Below are 18,890 nucleotides of genomic sequence, written 5' to 3'. Positions count from 1 at the left end.
CTATGCAGTTAAGTCCCTAGTAGCGAGTACTCAGTTCTCTAGAGTCTATAATTAACAAGGCAGAACAAGAACAACTCACATTTATTGAGCATTTACTATGGGTAAGGCACTGTCCTAAGCACTTTTCTTGTATGAACTCATTTAACCTTCATAACATTTCTTCATGAGACATACTGGCTTTTTCCTATAGGACAAACGTACAAATGATACTAAAACAAGCTGATGTAGATATTCTGTCCAAGCACCCAGGTTGCATGGTCAGCATGATTTTAGCCCAATCACCCACCCTTTGTACAACCCACATTCTGGAGGACCCTCAGTTCACAGCTGGATATTGACCAGGAACACTGGCATGACCCCCATCACAAGGATGGTGTAATGATTTGCAGAGCATCTTTGTTTTGGAGAGTTGGGTTTTTTTGGTTAGTCTCTCTCCCACACGCTTCCATGGCCCTTTGCACTTCTGCTAGAGTACCAAATACAACATCCTCTAATTAATATTGGTATGTTCTGTCATCTCTACTGGGCAGTGCTAGAAGAGGGAACAAGAAGGGCTTAGTCATCCCTGTGCCCATCAGCTGGCACCCAGCTGAGTGATGTGCATATGGCGGGTGGAAAGCAATATGTCTCAGCAATCAAGAACACTGGCTCTGGGTTGCATCCCAACTCCTCTCACCACCCGGGAGATACAGGGTGAGTTTCTCTGTCCCTCTAGCCCTCTGTTTCATCAATGAGCAGAAAACACCTATGAGCGTCTCTTCCTTTGAACAGTTTGCCTATTGATGAGATATTGGCTGTGTGCTTAGGAATTTCCTGGAGACACAGTAGTCCCCAAGAATCTTCCTATGTCACAGTGTTGCTCCCATCTGAGGGACTGCCTAGTGAAACGGTTAAAGCCAGAACCCTGAGCAGAAGGAAGGTTTCCCCTTTCATAGGCTAACAAGGTGTGCTTTTGAGCTCCCTGGGGGAGGGAGAATGGTCTTCAATGAGCTGTTGGTACCCACGATTTAAATCGTAACGTGCTGTCATTGTTCCATACATGTTACTAGATAACCAGGATGTCAGCGAGTTGAAGGAAGGTTCGTAAGACTGCCAGCCAAGCAGCATCTCAGTTCACAGCTGAAGAAAAATAGAACTCTGTGATGTGTGGCACAACTGGCCATCAGTAGATGGTAAATGTCACCATGGCTAGAGTTTTTCTTGGCATTATAAGTTCAAGAGTGTCAAATCTATACAAAGCTGTGTTTCACACAAAGTGGCTGCTTGTTTTCCAAAACTACTGGTCCCCAAAAAAAGACCAGAATTTGGATAGGTGTGGAAGTTATTAAGGGAAAGGCACTTAACCCCAATAAACCACTCTTGAGTTAAACCTTGATCAAAAATGTCGTTATGTTTCTTTAATAATAGATCTCTCAGGCAGCAAATGAGGGCTAAAGAAGCCTCTCCCAGCTCCGATTCCAAACCCAGAGAAATTCCAACCCAGAGAAACTCCAGGTGACTGATAAGAAATAATAATGGCCTATTTAGATTTAGATTTGACACTGTATGATGCTTCAGTTAAGTGTACATTTTTGACAGTTTTATTGAGACATAATTCACACAACAAACTTCACCACCCACTGAAAGTGTACAATTCGGTGGATTTTGGTATTTTTACAGAATTGTGCAGCGATCACCCTAATCTCATCTTAGGGCATCTCCATCACCCATCACTTGTTCCCATTAGCAATCATTCCCATCCCTGCAACACCTGCCACACACCCCCACTGCCCAGCTCTAGATAACTATTCATCCGCTTTCTATCTGTGTGATTTTTTTTTAACCTAGACATCGCCTGGCAGTCCCTTCCCTTGACTTATAATTAGAATCAAATGATAAGTGTTCCCTCAAAATCTGTCATTTTTGAGAAAATTCATTTTCTTCATGCATCACTGAGCCTCCCCTCCTTCATTCAGCCCCCGTCTCCGCCACCACCTACAGAGGAGAAAATCGTTCTTCATTACACATGTATCCAGGGCCTGCAGTGTGCCACACGCTGTCTGAGTACTTGGGGTAATCGGTGAACAAGACAAAGACCCCTGGCCTCAAGGAGCTGACCTCCTAGCACAGGGAGACAGAATAATAAGCACCCACAAGAAAAAAAGAAGCGAACTGTGCCACGTGGTAAGACAGGCTACCTACTGTGGGAAAAGCAAGAGTGGAGCAGGACAAGGGGATTGGGAAGGCAGTGCACAGGGATGGGGAAGATTACAGCAGGGACTGGAGTGGCCAAGGTAGGCATCCTGGGAAGTTAAGGTTTGCAAGACTTCGTGGGAGTGAAGGAGGGACCTGAGCAGGTGTCCAGGGGATCGGCATTTCGGGCAGAGGAACAATCCCAGTGCAAAGGCTTTCTGGTGGGGGCATGGATAACAGGTTCCAGGAACAACAAGGAGGTTGATGAAGCCGAGATAGGGAGGGAAGTAGGAGACCACGACAGAGAGGCAAATGGGGTAGATTATGGGCGCTACAGTGGGGTTCTGAGCACAGAGCTCGCCCGCTGACATATTCTCAAGGGACCACTCTGACTGCCATGTTGAGAGGCAATCCAAAGAAAGCAAGAGCGGAACAGGGAGGCCTCCCAGACACTATTTCAGAGGCCACTTTAGAGCAGTGGTTCTCAACCTTGGCTGCACATCTGAACCACCCCCGGGCAGCTTTACAAAGCTGAGGCCTGAGTCACAACACTAATTGGTTTAGGATTCAGCCTGGGCACCAGGACTTTGCAAAGCCACCCAGGTGATTCGATACACGGCTCAGGTTGACCATTAGGGTTTTAGGAGTGCTAAGCAGTCTCACGGGTTCAACTTTGCAGCCGGGAAACAAAAACCCTCAACTGGCCCTGGCCACTACTGGCAAAGCTGTGCTGAGAGGGGACCAGAGAGCTCACTGTGACAGGAGGGCCAGAACTGGAACAGCAGACAGCGTGCAGACCAGGATGAGGCCGCAGGAAGCCCACCTGGACCCATCAGTCCCATTCTTCGACTGGATCCAAACACGAGCCTGAATGTGAGACCTGGGCTTTCTCCCTGCACTTGACAGAGGGCTTACTGTCACCTATCAGGGCAGAATAGAAGGATAGTGCTCGAACCTCAGGAAGTGAGTATGTGATTCACTCCACAAGCATATTTTGAGAATTACCATTACAGTGTTCCAGGCATTGTGCAAGGGGCAGCTGATAAAAAGATAAGGTCTAACCATCCTTGCCCAAGCCAAATTGCTCAAAGTGAATGCCATATAATCTTTCAAAATGTGTTATTTGTGGGAAGCCTTTAAATAAGCAGAGGGAGGACTCCTCCTCGGTTGCATATCTGAGCTGTTGGCATTTCTAATTCAGAGGGATGAATAGAACATTATTGTGTTGCATCGGCACAAGTACAGCAGGAAAAAAAGATGCCTGGAGCCGTGAGCTGAGCATGAATCAGCAATCCCATTCTATTGTTCAGAAAATAATCACAATGCTGGGAGTATGGAATTTAACAATCATGCAGACATGCCCTCCCCCCCCCCCCGCCCCCCCCCCCAGCAGGAAACTGACTGGCTAAAACATGGCATCTTGTTTTTGGCTTCCTGAGCTGAAAGGAATGTAAAAATCTTGGGAGAGAATTTAGGGAAAGTTGATTTATAAATATGGAAAATACAGCCCATAAGAAACACGAGATGATTTAGATGCAGCGTTGGCTTTCTCTCGGGGGTGGCACGCCAAGGGAGTGTTTATTCACTCTTATGATCAGGAAGTGAGCTGCCCTAGCTTCAGTAGCTAACAAATGCTTCTGGAGGGTGTGCTATGTGCCGATCCCTGGGTCAGCTGGTAGGGAGAGGAAGGAGAGTGGGCTCTCCCTCTTAACTTCTAATCTGGGGTCGTGGGGAGGGAGGTACAGAGATTCTGTAAAGCAGGGAGTGATTCTTAAACCCCTGCGTGCACCAGATTCATCACCTGGAGAACCTGTTAAAACCAGACTGCTGGCCCCACCCTCAGAGTTTCGGATTCAGGAAGTCTGGGGTAAAGCCTGAGCATCTACAGTCTCATGAGTTCCCAGGTGATGCTGAGGCTGCCGATCTGGGAGCCACACTTTGAGAACCTAAGGAAACAAGCACATGGGCCGAGAGAAGAGGGGGAGTGTGGGTTGAGTGCAGAAGCCCCACCCGTAAGGTGCAGTCAATTTGTTCCCACTCGTTGAATGTGTCCTCTAGTACGTAGCTGATGGGTTTTGATTAGCGGGGTGCTTTGGATAAACCACACCGGCCGTGATGTTGCCACCACTGGGAAGGGAGGTAAGAGGCACGGGTAGAGAGTTCCCTGCGGGCCTGTGAAGTCAAACAGGACATACTGCAGCAGGGGTGCGTCTGTGACTCCTAATCAACGAGCATGCATGTGAGTTCACAGCAGCAGGCAAATGGCTACAGGAGTAAGAGGGTGACAGTAGGGTGGGCTCCCACCACGGCTGTGCTCATACTCAAGCCCTTCTTTCCTGAGCAGAAATTCTCAGCAGAATCAGCCGGGAAGCCTCGTCTAGGTACACACGCCTGGGCCCAGCCACGGAGACGGCGAGCAAGGCTTCTCAGCCGACTCTGCGGTGAATCCCCTTCTTGAGATTAAGAACCACTTCCCCTGCAGCCTCCAAGCCTGTGCATACTTCCTGTCCTTAACGTAAGCAAGAGGACAAAGCCAACCTCTTTGGAAAGCTCCTTCATATACCAGGTCTTGTCGCCACTTTATTACTACAAGCCTTGAGTGTCTCTGATTCAAGGGCGCCCACTTACAACGCAAGTAGCCTCCACAGACAGTAACTCTCTACCCTCAGAGCTGGGTGCCTTGGTAAGCACCTGTCACTGGTAGTGCTCTAGACAAGGCTGACTGCGCGGTCAGGAATGGAGAAGTGGGGTTGCCTGCCCACTGTCCGTGCAGCCTCCCAAGGTAGCACCTCGATTTCTCTCACATGTTCCCAAACGGTGTAGGCTGGGGGCACCCAACGTGCGATCCCTGGATAGTATAGTCAGATCACCTGGGAACTTGTTAGAAATGCAGACCCTCAGGGGCGCCTGGGTGGCGCAGTTGGTTAAGCGTCCGACTTCAGCCAGGTCACGATCTCGAGGTCCGTGAGTTCGAGCCCCGCGTCAGGCTCTGGGCTGATGGCTCGGAGCCTGGAGCCTGTTTCCGATTCTGTGTCTCCCTCTCTCTCTGCCCCTCCGCCGTTCATGCTCTGTCTCTCTCTGTCCCAAAAATAAATTAAAAAAAAAAAAAAAAAAAGGTAAAAAAAAAAAAAAAATAAAAAAAAAAAAAAAAAAAGAAATGCAGACCCTCAGACCCACACCCAAGACTGGCTAAGTCAGAAATTTTGGGGGTGGAGCCCAGCGATCCATTTTGAGAAGCCCTCCAGGTGCTCCCCAAAGTCTGAGAACCCCTAGTTTCGTTCGTATGTAGCTTCACCGGCACGTGTAACTCAGAAACAGAACAGGATGGAAAAGCAGGCAGCCTGCCATCTATAGATCTATTGAGATATGCAGACAACTGTTCCAACATGTTTAACATTTCATGCCCATCTGTCAGATTTTCACCTAAGGACTTAGGACCTGGCCAGCTTCTCAGCTACCTTTGGCATCCCTCTAATTCCCAGTGAAAATGTGATTTATTTCATTGCCCTTCTTAAATGATACAAGGGCTGTGTTCTTTCACTTTTTAGAGTGACCTCCCCTCATAACCTCCCCGATGACAGGGGCTCGGGAAACACTACTGTTGGTCAGATCTTATTTATTCCCAGCCCTGGCTTAAATCCTGCAAAGGCTTCACCCTAGGTCTCATTCTCTTCTTCTCTACTCCACGATAGTAAGCCAGACTGACCTGCTTAGCAGCATTACAATGAAAGGTCAAATTACGTGGCCATGGTCTCACAAAGAGTGAGGGGTAAAAAGGGATCGTATAAACCACAGCCTTGAACTTTTCACTGATTCCTGAAACTGTTACCGCCAGGGTTCCCAAACTGTACCAAGGCATCCTGGGAGTGCTAGGACAGACCTATGGTCCTACACAACGGGATATCTTGAATTTTCAAGGGAAACACAGCCACAACCGTGCAAATAGTACTAATTAGGGTGGACCTAATTACTTATAAATACAATAAAACTTTCTATGTTTTGACCTGGGGTCATAATGAAAAAAATTACCAAAACACTGAAGGTGCCACGAACTGAGAAAGTTGGAATCTGTGTCCTAGAGTCACTGACTCCAGGAGGAGGTGTATTCAGACTATACCCTTTCTGGTCAGAATCATACATTTGAGCCAGCACATTTAAGGTGATGTACCTTCTACATGTAACTTAAATATCAGGGAATAAAAAACGTAAGAAAAGTATAACTACTTGGAATCTCTCTGGGGCTTTTCTTTCTTACCTTCCTACCTAGATCTGCCCATTTTAATTCAATCCTTAACTAGGGTTTCTGTAGTTTTTTTGAAATACAAACCTAAATGAATTTCTCATTCAGTGCCTCAGCCCTTCCTTTATGACTTGAGCATCATGGATTAGTTCTTACAGATTTGAACTAATAATCGCTCTTGTGCATTCCTGAAAATCCCCTTTAAAACAGATTGTTAAAGACAAAATCCAGCCGTGTGTGTCCTATACTATGTGCATGACACCTCACAAGAAACCATTGACTTTACCAATAAAGTTACCCAAAAAGACCTTCATGGAGTCGTATCAAACAAGAAAAACCCAACGAAGGGGAGAATGAAGACAATATAAGTTTATGAAGTATATTTCTGTAGGAACTTTGTAATGTAGTTCCCCTCCCCCTCCATTTGGCAATTTAAGAAGTAGTCAACAGGGGCCCCTGGGTGGCTCAGTCGCTTAAGCGTTGGACTTCAGCTCAAGTCATGATCTCACAGGTATCAAGCCCCACGTCGGGCTCCGTGCAGACAGCTTGAAGCCTGGAGCCTGGAGCCTGCTTCAGATTCTGTGTGTCCCTCTCTCTCTCTGCCCACCCCCCCCAACCCACACACACTCACTCTTTCTCAAAAACAAACATTAAAAATGTTTTTTAAAAAGTAATAAACAGTTTATAATGGTATTTGTTAGGAGAATTTTGTTCTCATCTTCAAAGAATTCTACAGGCAAATCCATCTTCATAATACCCCCTTAGGGAAGATGGTTCTTCTTTCTTATTTGAGAGGGGGGGGGGGGGGGGGAGAGAATCTTAGGCAGGTTCCATGCTCAGCGCTGAGCCCAATACAGGGCTCGATCCCACGCCCTGGAATCATGACCTGAGCTGAAATAAAGAGTCGGACAGATGCTCAATCGACTGAGCCACCCAGGCAGCCCTAGAAGATGGTTCTTTTTCCCTGGGTGTTAAACACATGCAGAGAGCTCACTGCAGACTCCAGAGACAGAGCGTGAGCTCTGTCTGTGTAATGCCATCCCCCTGGGGTGTAGATGCTCCCTGTGTCAAAAGCTATCCAACATGGGGGGGGGGGGGGGGGGGGGGGGGGGGGGGGGTGTTGAAGTGGGTTCTTGTTTTATGTTGTTGTCTTATTCATCATCAAACACTTTTAAGAAATCAATAATATCGTTTGCTTCAGTCCTAATGTTTTATTTTCACATTCTCGTTTGTTGTTTTTCATGCATGTGTCTCAGTGAGTCACCTAACCACAATTACATATTCGAGCATCTGGCGGTTCTGCATGGTACCCTCATTCCTCTGGAGTTATTTAATCCCCCTGCTGTGAGGAGTTTGTTTCCAGCCCCCTCAACACACACACAGGCGTGCACACGTACTTTATTTTCCTTGGCACAGGGAAGCGACCCCACTCTCCACCAGGTGTCAGTAGAGGCAGTTTTAACGGCTTGCTTTGGCCAACAGTGTCTCTGTTGAAGTTGTTTCTCCTGCTGTGTCAGACGTTTCCTCAAACCACCCGTCTGCCTCCTCCTAAGAGACTAGCTTCCATTCTTAGAAGCGTTCGGAGAGGATGGTCTGCCTGCAGAGAAAGGTAGCTTAGAGGAAAGTGCTCTGTAACCATAGCAGGCAGTCAGGTTGATTCTCATAAAACTTTTACTGGCGGGTTTCTTCTTGGTGACTTTTCTATCACTACATTATGTGGTTACAAATTGTTCCAAGTTCCATTCAGGGGGACAATAAAGTAAATACAGCAGATGGTTTGAGATTCACAGGGGGCTTTTCTGTTTGTTTTAAAGCCCAGTCTGACCCCAAGAACCCCACTCCTATCACTGCCAACCCAGTCCTCAAAGCAGAAACAGGATTTTACTCAGGCTGTGGCCCCAGAACCTAGCCACAAGGAGGGAAGAATATTACCATGGGTCACATTCCATTGTGAGGTGGATGACCTTGTCCCCACACTGAGAACATTGACTCTTGACTTTGAACATCCCCTGTGTCATTCTGTGGGTAAGTGGCAGGGCCCACATGCTTTCCATGCATGGGGACTTTGAGAGAGAAGGAGAAAGAGAGTAGAAGAGGAAGAGAAGGGGACAAGGATTTGGCAAGGACACAGGTTAAAATGAAGAGCAGAAATGAGCCTCACAACAATTACTGGATTTGAATGAAAAGGGGTCAGTGGGGTGGAAACAAAGGCTAATTATTTTACCAAGAACAACAACAAAATCAGCCACAGCAAATCAAGCTCAGTCACAGATCCTGGTTGTATTGTCTCACTCCCCAAAGGCAAAACAGGGCTACTGCTGAAAGTCTCAAGCGGAAGTCAGAGCTTTAGCCATTCAATAGTCATTTGCTGATGTCTCCTGTGTGGAGCCCTAGTTGCCCACCATATCCAGCAGAGGAATCTGACCCTGCCTTCTGCACCTAGAGGTGATCCACTCAGACGAACATCTGGGCTACAGCACAAGGGCGAGCTTCTACTGTTTTTCCACATCTTTATCACAGCCTTGTGTTCCTTTTTAACTAGCCCCATTCCCGGTCTAACAGTGCTGGCTTTTTAAATTATTTCCTCTTACTAATTTTTTATTTTATTTTTTTTTAACATAACACTACCCAATAGGGTTAGCTTTACCAAGTGGAAAAAGTGGATCACAGCATGGTATGATTTGAATACACCTTGCCTCTGTTCTCTTCTATTTGAGTTTTTACTACTATAATCATAAATTTGACCATTATATATTCACTTCATTGGATACTAAGATTTACTATTAAAATGCAAAGACCTCAAGACAGTTAGGAAGTTATAGAACTAGGGACAAATTCACCTGGGTACCCAACCTTCGTTGTTCTCGAATTTAAATGTATGTGAAAGGTAACCTTGAGAGGGAAAAAAAATCCCCAAAACTAAAATTAAGTCTGCAAAGAGGAGAATGGCAGGTAGGAGAGAGGAGAAATTTCACCTCCATTTTATCTTGGTGATGATGGGGTCTGGGGAGGTGGACTTCTGTGTTATTATGAGTCTTTTTACCACCTCACAGTATCTCAAAGTAAATGCCAGATAATAGGTCCAATTTCCAATGTCTTAGAGTTGACTGGGCCTGGCCAGGAGATGAGAAGACCATAAGAATGGTGACTACAATAATGACAAAGCCTACCAATACCTTATGCTGATGTCTTACTTTTAAATCTACAAAGCATTTTCAAATCCCCTCGGTCCTCATCATAACCCTGAAGGGTAGGAATTGTGACAGCATTTTACAAATGAGACTCAGAGAGGTGAGGCGCCTATCTGAGATGGCCTACTGAGTTGAGACTCTGAACCATCTAGAATGATGCCAGGTCCTGGAGTCCTTCCTCTATACCTGGTCTTGAAGTTGTTCTTAAAAATGTTTCCCAAATGTCAGAGTCCAAGTTTTGATGGAAATGGGCCCTTGCCCATGAGGGGAAGGAGACAGAAGGGGAAACTCCAGGAGAGAGAGGATGTTCGAAGTGGGGGGTACAAGGCACCTGATGGAGATCCACAACCTCACTGCCCTCCTTGCACGAGGTGCGGCCCACTTTCAAGGGCAGCCATTTGCCCTCACCCGGATGTGTTTCCAGATGCCAGAGACAGAGTAGTGGTAAGGCCAAAGTGCAGACAGAACCCCTAGCTCCATCCCATAAACTCCAGCAGTGCACAATGCCCCACAATACCAACTAAACTTAGTCAAAACAGCTTCTTGCTATGTAAACACAACTTTAAGGCACATCCCCAAGCATTGCCCTCCGCTCTTATTGCCATGACCTCTAAAACCCTTTTATTTAGGAAGAGTAGATTATCTATGTCGGTTAGATGCCAGGTGAGAGGGTGGGTCTGTCCTCCTTTGAGAGCCTTCTTGATGTTAATGGTCTCAGCTTAAGAGCCTATGGCAACCTAACACTTGGACATCTGATCTTTTAAACTGAATCAAGAGATTGGCTTATGAAGGTTAGCCCCAACCCACCCCACCCCACCCCCCAGTGCACTCATGGCTTCCTCGGGCTGCCCATGAAGTACCTATTCAAGTGTTAGCACATAAGCCCTGTGTATCTTACGGTTCTGATGCATCAGGATGCATGATACTCTGGTACCCTTGATGTAAAGACATGAGGGGGATATGGCATTTCATGTTAATTTATGTACAGGCTATATAAGCAATGACTCACTGGGTCCATATGGGAAGATTTTTCAAGGGGCGATTTCTACAGTTGTCCCTTCAATGTTGTAGTTTCTAGTAGGGGAAAGGAAACGCAAGAGGACAAAGAGGTGTGCGATCTGGGGAAATGCACTGGAGTTTTACAAGGTCGAAGTAGGGGTGTTCTCTCTGACCCTACTCTAGCTTGAACACTAAGACAGGAAAATAGCAATGATCCCGCACAAAGAGGTGCCACCAAAGGGGTTAGCCTCCTGAGGATTCGTCCTCCACACTGCAGCAGAGTTATCTCTCTCAAATTGGGTGGGTCCTCTTCTTAAAGACCTTCCCTAGCTTCCTATTTCCCGTAGGATAAAGTCTGAAGTCCACAGCAAACCTTTCAAGACCCTTCACCATGTGGCCCCAAACTACATTTGCAGCTTCATTCTTGGCCATGTTCTTTCTTCTCCCATCCCAAATCACATACCCTGTCACAAGATGCTATACCTTTTGTTCTTTTGTTGTTCATGAGCCATACTGTTTTTATTCTCCAACTGGAAAATATCCTCATTTTTCAAAGTCAAGCTCAAATATCACCGTGGGTCCTCCTCATACAGATAAAATTAATCACACTCTCCTCAGTGCCTCAAAAGAGATCTCTTATCCCTCCAGTCAATTCTTCTGCCCAGAAGGTACAAGTTGTTCATCACCTAAGCCCCCTAGGGGCAGACAACATGCATAATTCATCTCAAATGATCCAGAGTTGCAATGGTGGCTGATGGCTTAACTAGAGTGGCCCCAGACCTTGCATTGGAGGATTCTTCTTTAGCCTCCAGCCTTGCTTCTCCAAAACTTACCTTCCTTCTACCCACAAAGGGATCTACTGCTTGTAGGTCCTGTTCTTTTTTGCCACTGACCAAAAATAGCTTGCACATCCCTTTTTCATTTTTTTCAATAGATTGTATCTATATCAATTTGTGTTTTTTTCCATCAGCTTTTGCATTTTAACAGTGATCAGAACCTGCAGCCAAAGCTTAATATGGCACCCACAGATTTAGTGTGTGTGTGTGCGGGGGTGGGAGGGTGTCTGTGAATCCCCTTCTACCCATCTTTCAAGGGGAGAGGCCTGTAACTTCCATTATATTCTTTGAGGAGACTGGACCACCCCCCCGCCCCAAAACAGTTGAGATCCACTGAGGTAAAGGCATAAAGCGTTAGAGAAGAATTTTAAGGGGAAGCATGGAGCAGGGCTTTAACATGTCCCCAGAACCATATCACACACCTGGCACCTGCTTTCTTGCAGGATAAAGACCCTGGTCTTCTCAGGAGAGGCTTAATCTATCCTGAGAACAAAATGCAGCCCAAGGTCTGGAGAAGGTGCACTGCTTGGAAATGTGCATCTTCTTCCACCTAAGGTCACCCACAGCATCTCTCCAGCCATCCTGTCCACTGACACACTTAACTCCACATGACAGCTCCTCAGATGTTCGAAGACCTTTATCTAACCTTCATGTGACTGCTCCCTTTTCTAGGTTCCCTTCAACAGTTCCTTAAGACGTGGTTTCCATCAACCTGGACATTCTACATGAGTCTTTCTCTTAAAATGTAGCAGTCCAAACATGGCCTGGCTTGTCCTATAGGCTATGCTTTCATCCATGCACCCAAGATGGTCTTTGAGTTCGCGGTGGGTTGCATAGAGCCCAATATCTCCCAGAGTCCCTAGACCTACTTCCTACATGTTTGTCATAATTCCTTTTACTTCCCAGTTTCTGAGAACTCAATAAATTTCTCCATCATTTGTATTTTTTTTTTAAATATAAATGTATTTTTCAGTGCTTTGGAGGTGAATGCCCACTTTTCCATTCTTCCATGGGGAGTAGGTTTTCCCTAAGGGACATGGCATTGGACTGAGAATAAGTGGGCAGAAAAAGGCACGGCCCTGAGTGATTTTCCACACTGCCTCTTGGCACACCACACATCTGACTTATATATTTAGCTGCTCCTGGCCAGTGGGCTCCACCTTCCCAGCCAGCTTGTTAAATGGATTGTAAAGCCCTTGAGAGCCAAGAGCCTTCTAGTCTTAACCTATTTGTATCCCTAATGTTTGCTCATATCACATTCATCACAGTGTCTTATTATTTCTGCTTCCTTAATGTCACTTGAGTCCCTCATCCTCTGCTGCCACCCCCCTAGTTCTGGCCACCTTCATCTCTCCCCTCCACCTGCCATAGCCCTCTGACTGGTCTGCTTTGACTCAGTAGCTGTGAAGCTTTAAAAACTCAAGTTGGCTAGGGGCACCTGGGTGGCTCAGGCAGTTAAGCAGCTGACTCTTGGTTTTGGCTCAAGTCATGATCTCACGGTTCATGGGTTTGAGCTCCACATCAGGCTCTGTGCCATCAGCACAATCTAAGGAAATCTAAGGTATAGGTCCCATGCGGGTGTGCTTTCTCTCTCTCAAAAATAAATATTTAAGAAAAACCCAAGCTGGATAGTAACACTCCCCCACTTAAACCTGCGTAATTTAAAAGAGTTACCCAAAGTAGTCCCTGTGCCTCAAGCACAAGCATGAAAACAAAGCATTAAATCATGACCTAAAGTGAGACCTCTTAAAAACAAGACCCTTTAGGTCCAGAGTCTCCTCCATTAAGCCTTCCAGATAGTCCCAGGTAGAAGTGACCTCTGCTTCCTTTGTGTCCCAGTCAGCTCTGAAGAGACACTTAAGGGGAAACCCGCATCCACTTTTGCATTATTCTCTCCCTGTTGGATAAGAAACCCCTTATGGAGAGGCCAAGGTGTTGTCTTTGGGCAAAGCCTGGGGGACTGCCTGAGCAGAGTAGGCCCTCAATCAAGGCTTCTGGACTGACCAACCGAACAAATGAATGATTCACGTAAAAGGAATGTTCTTCATTCAAGTAGCACTCGCCTAGGTGTGTCTAAACTGAATGTCATTCTCCCCTCTGTTGGTGTGAGAGGACCTTCAACTTTGAGACCCTCAGGACACAAACCCTCACAGTCTAACTGAAGACTCTTCCCTCCCCTGTGAGTGGTGGGACTTGTTTAATGAATGATACAGACTGTGACTCAGCCCCTCCTGGACAGAGAGCAGCTTGCCAGTCCTTCATTAGCTACGCCTTCTCCCACACAGCACCACCTGACCTTCCTCCTCACTCACCTGCTCATAACACTCCTCACCAAGTTTGTTTTCCTTCCTGACAACAACAACAAAAAAAACAAAACAAACAAAAAAACCCGCAGCTTTCTTTATTCTTAAGTTCTTTGGACTTCGTTTTTTCCTTTGACCCCATGACCAGCTGGTGAGCCCCAGGCTCTCGGAGACCTTCTGTGTGTCCACTCAAGTACAGGGCACTCCACTGACCCCACGCTATAGCATAGGACTGCCAGGAAAGGAGGCCCCGGACACCCTCTACTCTAGAGGGTTCTTAGACTTTCCTGCAATTACATTATAAGACTCTAGAGGTCACTGAAGGAAAATAGCACTAAACATCACCATATGCTGAAGTACTATAGTCACTCTAGCATACTATTCACGCTATAGTAATGGCAATCGTATAGTAATGGTAATACTAAAGGAAAACAGTACTAAGTATGAAAATTAGTACTAACTTTTGTGCTGACAATATTTACAAAGGCTTAATAAGGTTTTTTTCTGGTTCATAGATACTTTCTACTTCACACACAATACACCTTTCTGTAGTTCGTATGCCTATTCAATTAGAATTTTGAAAACAAAGATTTTTTTTAATTTAAATTTTATTTAGTTAACATACAGTGCAATATTGGTTTCAGGAGAATTCAGTGATTCATCACTCACATACAACACTCAGTGTTCATCACAAGTGCCCTCCTTAGTACCCATCACCCATCTAGCCCATCCCCACACCCACTTCCCCTCCATCAACCCTCAGTTTGTTTTCTATCATTAAGAGTCTCTTGTGGTTTATTTCTGTTTTCCCCTCCCATGTGTTTATCTGTTTTGTTTCTTAAATTCCACATAGGAGGTGAAATCATGGTATTTGTCTTTCTCTGATTGATTTATTTTGCTTAGCATAATTCATTCTACCTCCATCCACATCGGTGCAAATGGCAAGATTTCATTCTTTTTGGGTGCTGAGTTTGATACATTCTATATAGATTTTGGATACCCTTTATCAGATACGTCACTTGCAAATATCTTCTCCCATTCCATGAGTTGCCTTTTAGTTTTGTTGATTGTTTCCTCCGCTGTGCAGAAGCTTTTGATCTTGATGAAATCCCAACAGTTCATGTTTGCTTTTGTTTCCCTTGCGTTCTGCAATGCATCTAGTAAGAAGTTGCTATGGCTGAAGTCAAAGAAGTTGCTGCCTGTATTCTCCTCTAGGATTTTGATGGTTTCTGGTCTCACATTTAGGTCTTTCAACCATTCTCAATCTATTCTTATGTATGGTATCAGAAAGCAGTCTAGTTTCATTCTTATACATATTGCCGTCCAATTTTCCCAACACCAACACTTGTTAAAGTGACTGTCTTTTTCCATTGGATATTCTTTCCTGCTTTGCAAAGATTAGTTGACCATATAGTTGTGAAAATAAAGATATTTTTAAGTGATGGTATAGCAAGAACATGACTGAGATTTTATAGTTTCATCTTTGAGATCATACAAAGGACACAAAACTATTTTCACACATTTATATTAATGTTATATTTTAATGTCAGTGTTATCAGTCCAGACTCTTGGTTGCAAGTGACAGAAACCGGACTTGAACCAGCTTATGTAAACACAGGGACAGTTTTGCTCAGGAAGGACTGAGGAACCAAACCCTTGAAGGGGCAGGAGGGACACAGCTTGGTCTCAGGGAGAACTGGAAGCAGGGATTGGAGGCCACTGCACAAACGTGAGATTAATGCTTCTCACTTTGAGAAGCAAAGATCTGGACTAAAGATGCTAGTACATCTTCGCCACTCTTGGGAAAAGCAGCAAGTCAGTGTGCTGGTAGTGTTCTTGAAACTTGAGATGGAAAAAGAGACGTGATCTTGAATAAAATATGTTCAGTACATATTTATGGAAGGAACCCTGAGATTAAGAATGAAACATCTTGTAAATTGACACATGTCACAGAGTCCACGGCTGCTTCAAGTTCCCTAGGTGTGAGTTGAGAGAAACAAATTGCCTCAAGCTAATTAATGCACATGATATTGTTTGAAACAAAAACCTTACGGAAGATACAGGTTATAACCTGGGGTATTCTTTCTTGTCTTTTTCTTTGTAGGAGGTGTCAGTGAAAAAAAAGGTCCAGAATGATTACTAACCTATGACTCCCAACAGTATGACAGGTATCTCTTTTTTAAAATTCTCTTTGCATGTCTCCATTTTTGTTCCACCTGAAGAGAAATACAGGGTTTCTAGAAGACCAACGTAAGAGTCTTCACAACATTATTTTCCAAACCATCAACTAAGACTAAATGCAGATATATCCTAGGAATACATCCCTACCAGTGAGTTTTGCTCGTCTTCAGAAACTATGAGATGCAGAAACCTATCGTGAAGAAATGATAATTCACAGTGAAAGGCTTGGTTTTAGCCGTCCTAAGATAACCCTTGCACATGAGACACATTGACTCTTTATATTCATTCAGGTCAATATAAGAAATGGCTCTACATACTTCTCCAAAATAGGCTGTTTATTCCAGTTAGCAGTACAGTTGGGATGGAATATGATTAGATCGCATCAGGTGAATGAGGTAGAAAGTCTTAGCAAGGGACAAAGGAGACAGAATGACCCCCAAGGAACATAAGGTTGCAACAGTGTGAATTCTTTGTGCAACACACACAGCAGGGGTTGCAAACTCAAAGGCCCCAGGGGCCAGGCAGAGGACACCAATGTGGGAACAGGTTGGGTGTAAGAGAAAACAACAAACAAAACTGGAGTACTCAGGTTCTCTGAAGAGAAGCCATTCTTCCACTCTAGGTGATCACTGACATACAGTAGGGAAGAAGCCCAGAATGCCCAAAGACTTCAACTTTTCAAAAGAAGTTGGAAATCCAGATTTTAAATGAAGTATTGCCACTCATAAATATTAACAATTAACTTAATAGAGTACCAAAGACTCCCGGGCCAGTCAAAATATGTCTGCTGACTGGAATCAACCCCATGGGCTACCAGTTTATAATCTCTGCTGTCTACCTTCCAGCCTAGCACCAAGCCCACACGTGTTCTTGTGGTTACCACGACAGCAGGGCAGATACTCCTAGACCTCTGGGAGTCATGGGTACAGCTTGACCTTTGATAGTCCATTCATGTCACCTCCCTAGTGACAAACTAAACATACAGGACAAGTACTCCAAGAAGCCATTCCCCAGTAGACCTGAGAAACTGAAGCGACTTAAAGTTGCCAGTCAGCCTTCTGTAAGTTTGGGGACCTCCTAATGACCCTAACACTGCCTCCCTCAGCATCACTGCCCTCCCTTTATACCCACCTACCCTGGAGCTCCTGGGGCAGCAAAAAGATGGAGTGCCTGAACAGACCAGAACGATTCACACCAGTAAGAAGTGAGGGCCTCAGAACCACATCTCACCTTTTCCTATTTTTTTTTTTTGCTCACTAACAGTCATCAGAACATATCCACTCCATTTTTATTCCACTTCCAACCAGGCAAAATTCTTCCCCACTTAAATTGCACCTGTTCTGTGTCATAAACTCGGTCATTCAGTGGAAAATTGGCACACATCAACCTTAGCGATCTCCTTTGTGTTTATCTATGTGTGGGAATTTCAACTGGAAGGAATGAAGTATAAATCTTTGCAGGCACAGGCATGTGTGAACACGTAGATATCAAGCGACAGGTAGCCACACTGCAAAGCCTAGGGAAAGTGTCCCCCTCTGATACAGGATAGTGCAAGATCAAGTGTGACACGAGTGGCTCTATACTCCATGATAACTTGCCCACTAGAAAAATACTCCAAAGATAGTCTCAAAGATAGTCTCATGTAACCTTTTGAGACATGAAAATGGCAAAACTTGGTAGAAAAGTGGGTAATTTAGTGGATGTCCATTGCTATGAGGTTGGTTCCAGATAGAGTCCAGAAGTGGCCATCCATCCCAGGTTTCTATAGAGCAGGGCATTTTTTTTTTTTTTAAAGAGCCAGATGGTAAATATCTCTGGCATTGCAGACTACTCAGTTCTGCCATTGTAGCACGAAAAGCCATGGAGTATACATAAACATGTTTCAACACAACTTTATTTACTAAACAGGCAGCAGGCCAGCTTTGGCCCAAGGACTGTAGTTTGTGAACTCTTGGTCTAGAGTCCAATAGAGTCCAGACCATCTTATTGTTGAGCAAAACCCCCAAGGTCAACTCAGGTCATCTCCAGGACAGAGCGATGAATCTAGGCTCACTCCAGGACAATTCTAGATTGAGCCAGCTTTTCAGCTGATCTTGAAGTCAAGATGCTTTTCTTGCAGACTGAGCTGGAACCCCAGGTGCCTCCCAGTGGAGGAGGGAGTTTTTGCTTCCTGGCATTTGTTTCATAGTGTAGAAACTGACAGTACTATTTGCAAAAGAAATCTACTCCATACACACGTTTACTGCATGTTAATGGACTCAGCTGAGAGAATTATCGCTTTAGACTCGTTTGTGGACGAAATAAAAAAGTATCCTTTCCCCTCGCTTTTTTGCTATGGTCTCCGGCTATGTGTTTATTTTAAAAAATCTAAAGAGTTTTATTGTGGGAGACCATAGTAAAGTTGTATGTAAGTCATCGGAGTTAAGTGCTTGCTTTAGGAGCATAATTTAAAGGGCAAATATACATTATTTTCTTCTTTGAAAAACATAATAGGCAATATTACTGTTATGCAGTACAGGAAATCAATTAATCTCTTTGAAAATAAAACCATTCTTTAAATGAAAAGGAATAAGAACATTGAATTTATTTTCCTAAAAGCAAAAAGACCATTTTCAGATAAGAGTCATGTTGATGGTATGCAATCTCTTTCAGCCAGAATGCTTAGTAAATTTATTTTTGCATTAGCTTGCATGGAAATTTGTTTATTTTCTAGGGTTATTCAATATCAGCTACAGTGGAGTCCAGTCTTGCCAAAATTTTCTGGTTGCTTTACCTAATTTGAAATTAGGACTATATGAAATCACTCATTGAAAGATACGGACTCTTAATGGAGATAGTCAGAAAGTGCCTTAATATGGTATTTTGTTAATCTGGCATTAAGCACTGCTTCCTAAGTAATCTGAGAATTCCGCTAACATTTATGGCATTATAATGAGCTCTATTTTGCATAAAGCCATGATTCACAGCA

The 18,890-nt window shown here is 44.6% G+C and overlaps 1 protein-coding gene across 6 annotated transcripts in view; it reads left to right on the top strand.

Moving 5' to 3' along the window:
• The window catches only part of THRB (thyroid hormone receptor beta), a 384,988-nt gene that overhangs the window by 260,885 nt on the left and 105,213 nt on the right, over positions 1–18,890 (top strand). For 4 of the 6 annotated variants that reach the window (XM_049628887.1, XM_049628888.1, XM_049628885.1 and 1 more), the window contains exon 4: positions 15,846–15,909. The exons of 1 other annotated variant lie outside the window; for it this stretch is intronic. In XM_049628887.1, coding sequence (XP_049484844.1) covers positions 15,888–15,909 — 22 coding nt within the window. In that variant the 5' untranslated portion in view covers positions 15,846–15,887. Of the gene's footprint in view, positions 1–7,920; positions 8,438–15,845; positions 15,910–18,890 lie in introns of those variants that run through there. One more of the 6 variants, XM_049628890.1, reaches the window with a different exon arrangement.

The sequence above is a fragment of the Panthera uncia genome, chromosome C2 (genome assembly GCF_023721935.1).
Source record: "Panthera uncia isolate 11264 chromosome C2, Puncia_PCG_1.0, whole genome shotgun sequence".
Lineage (NCBI taxonomy): Eukaryota > Metazoa > Chordata > Mammalia > Carnivora > Felidae > Panthera > Panthera uncia.
Note: the sequence above shows the minus strand (reverse complement) of the source record. Positions and strands in the feature narration are given on the sequence as shown.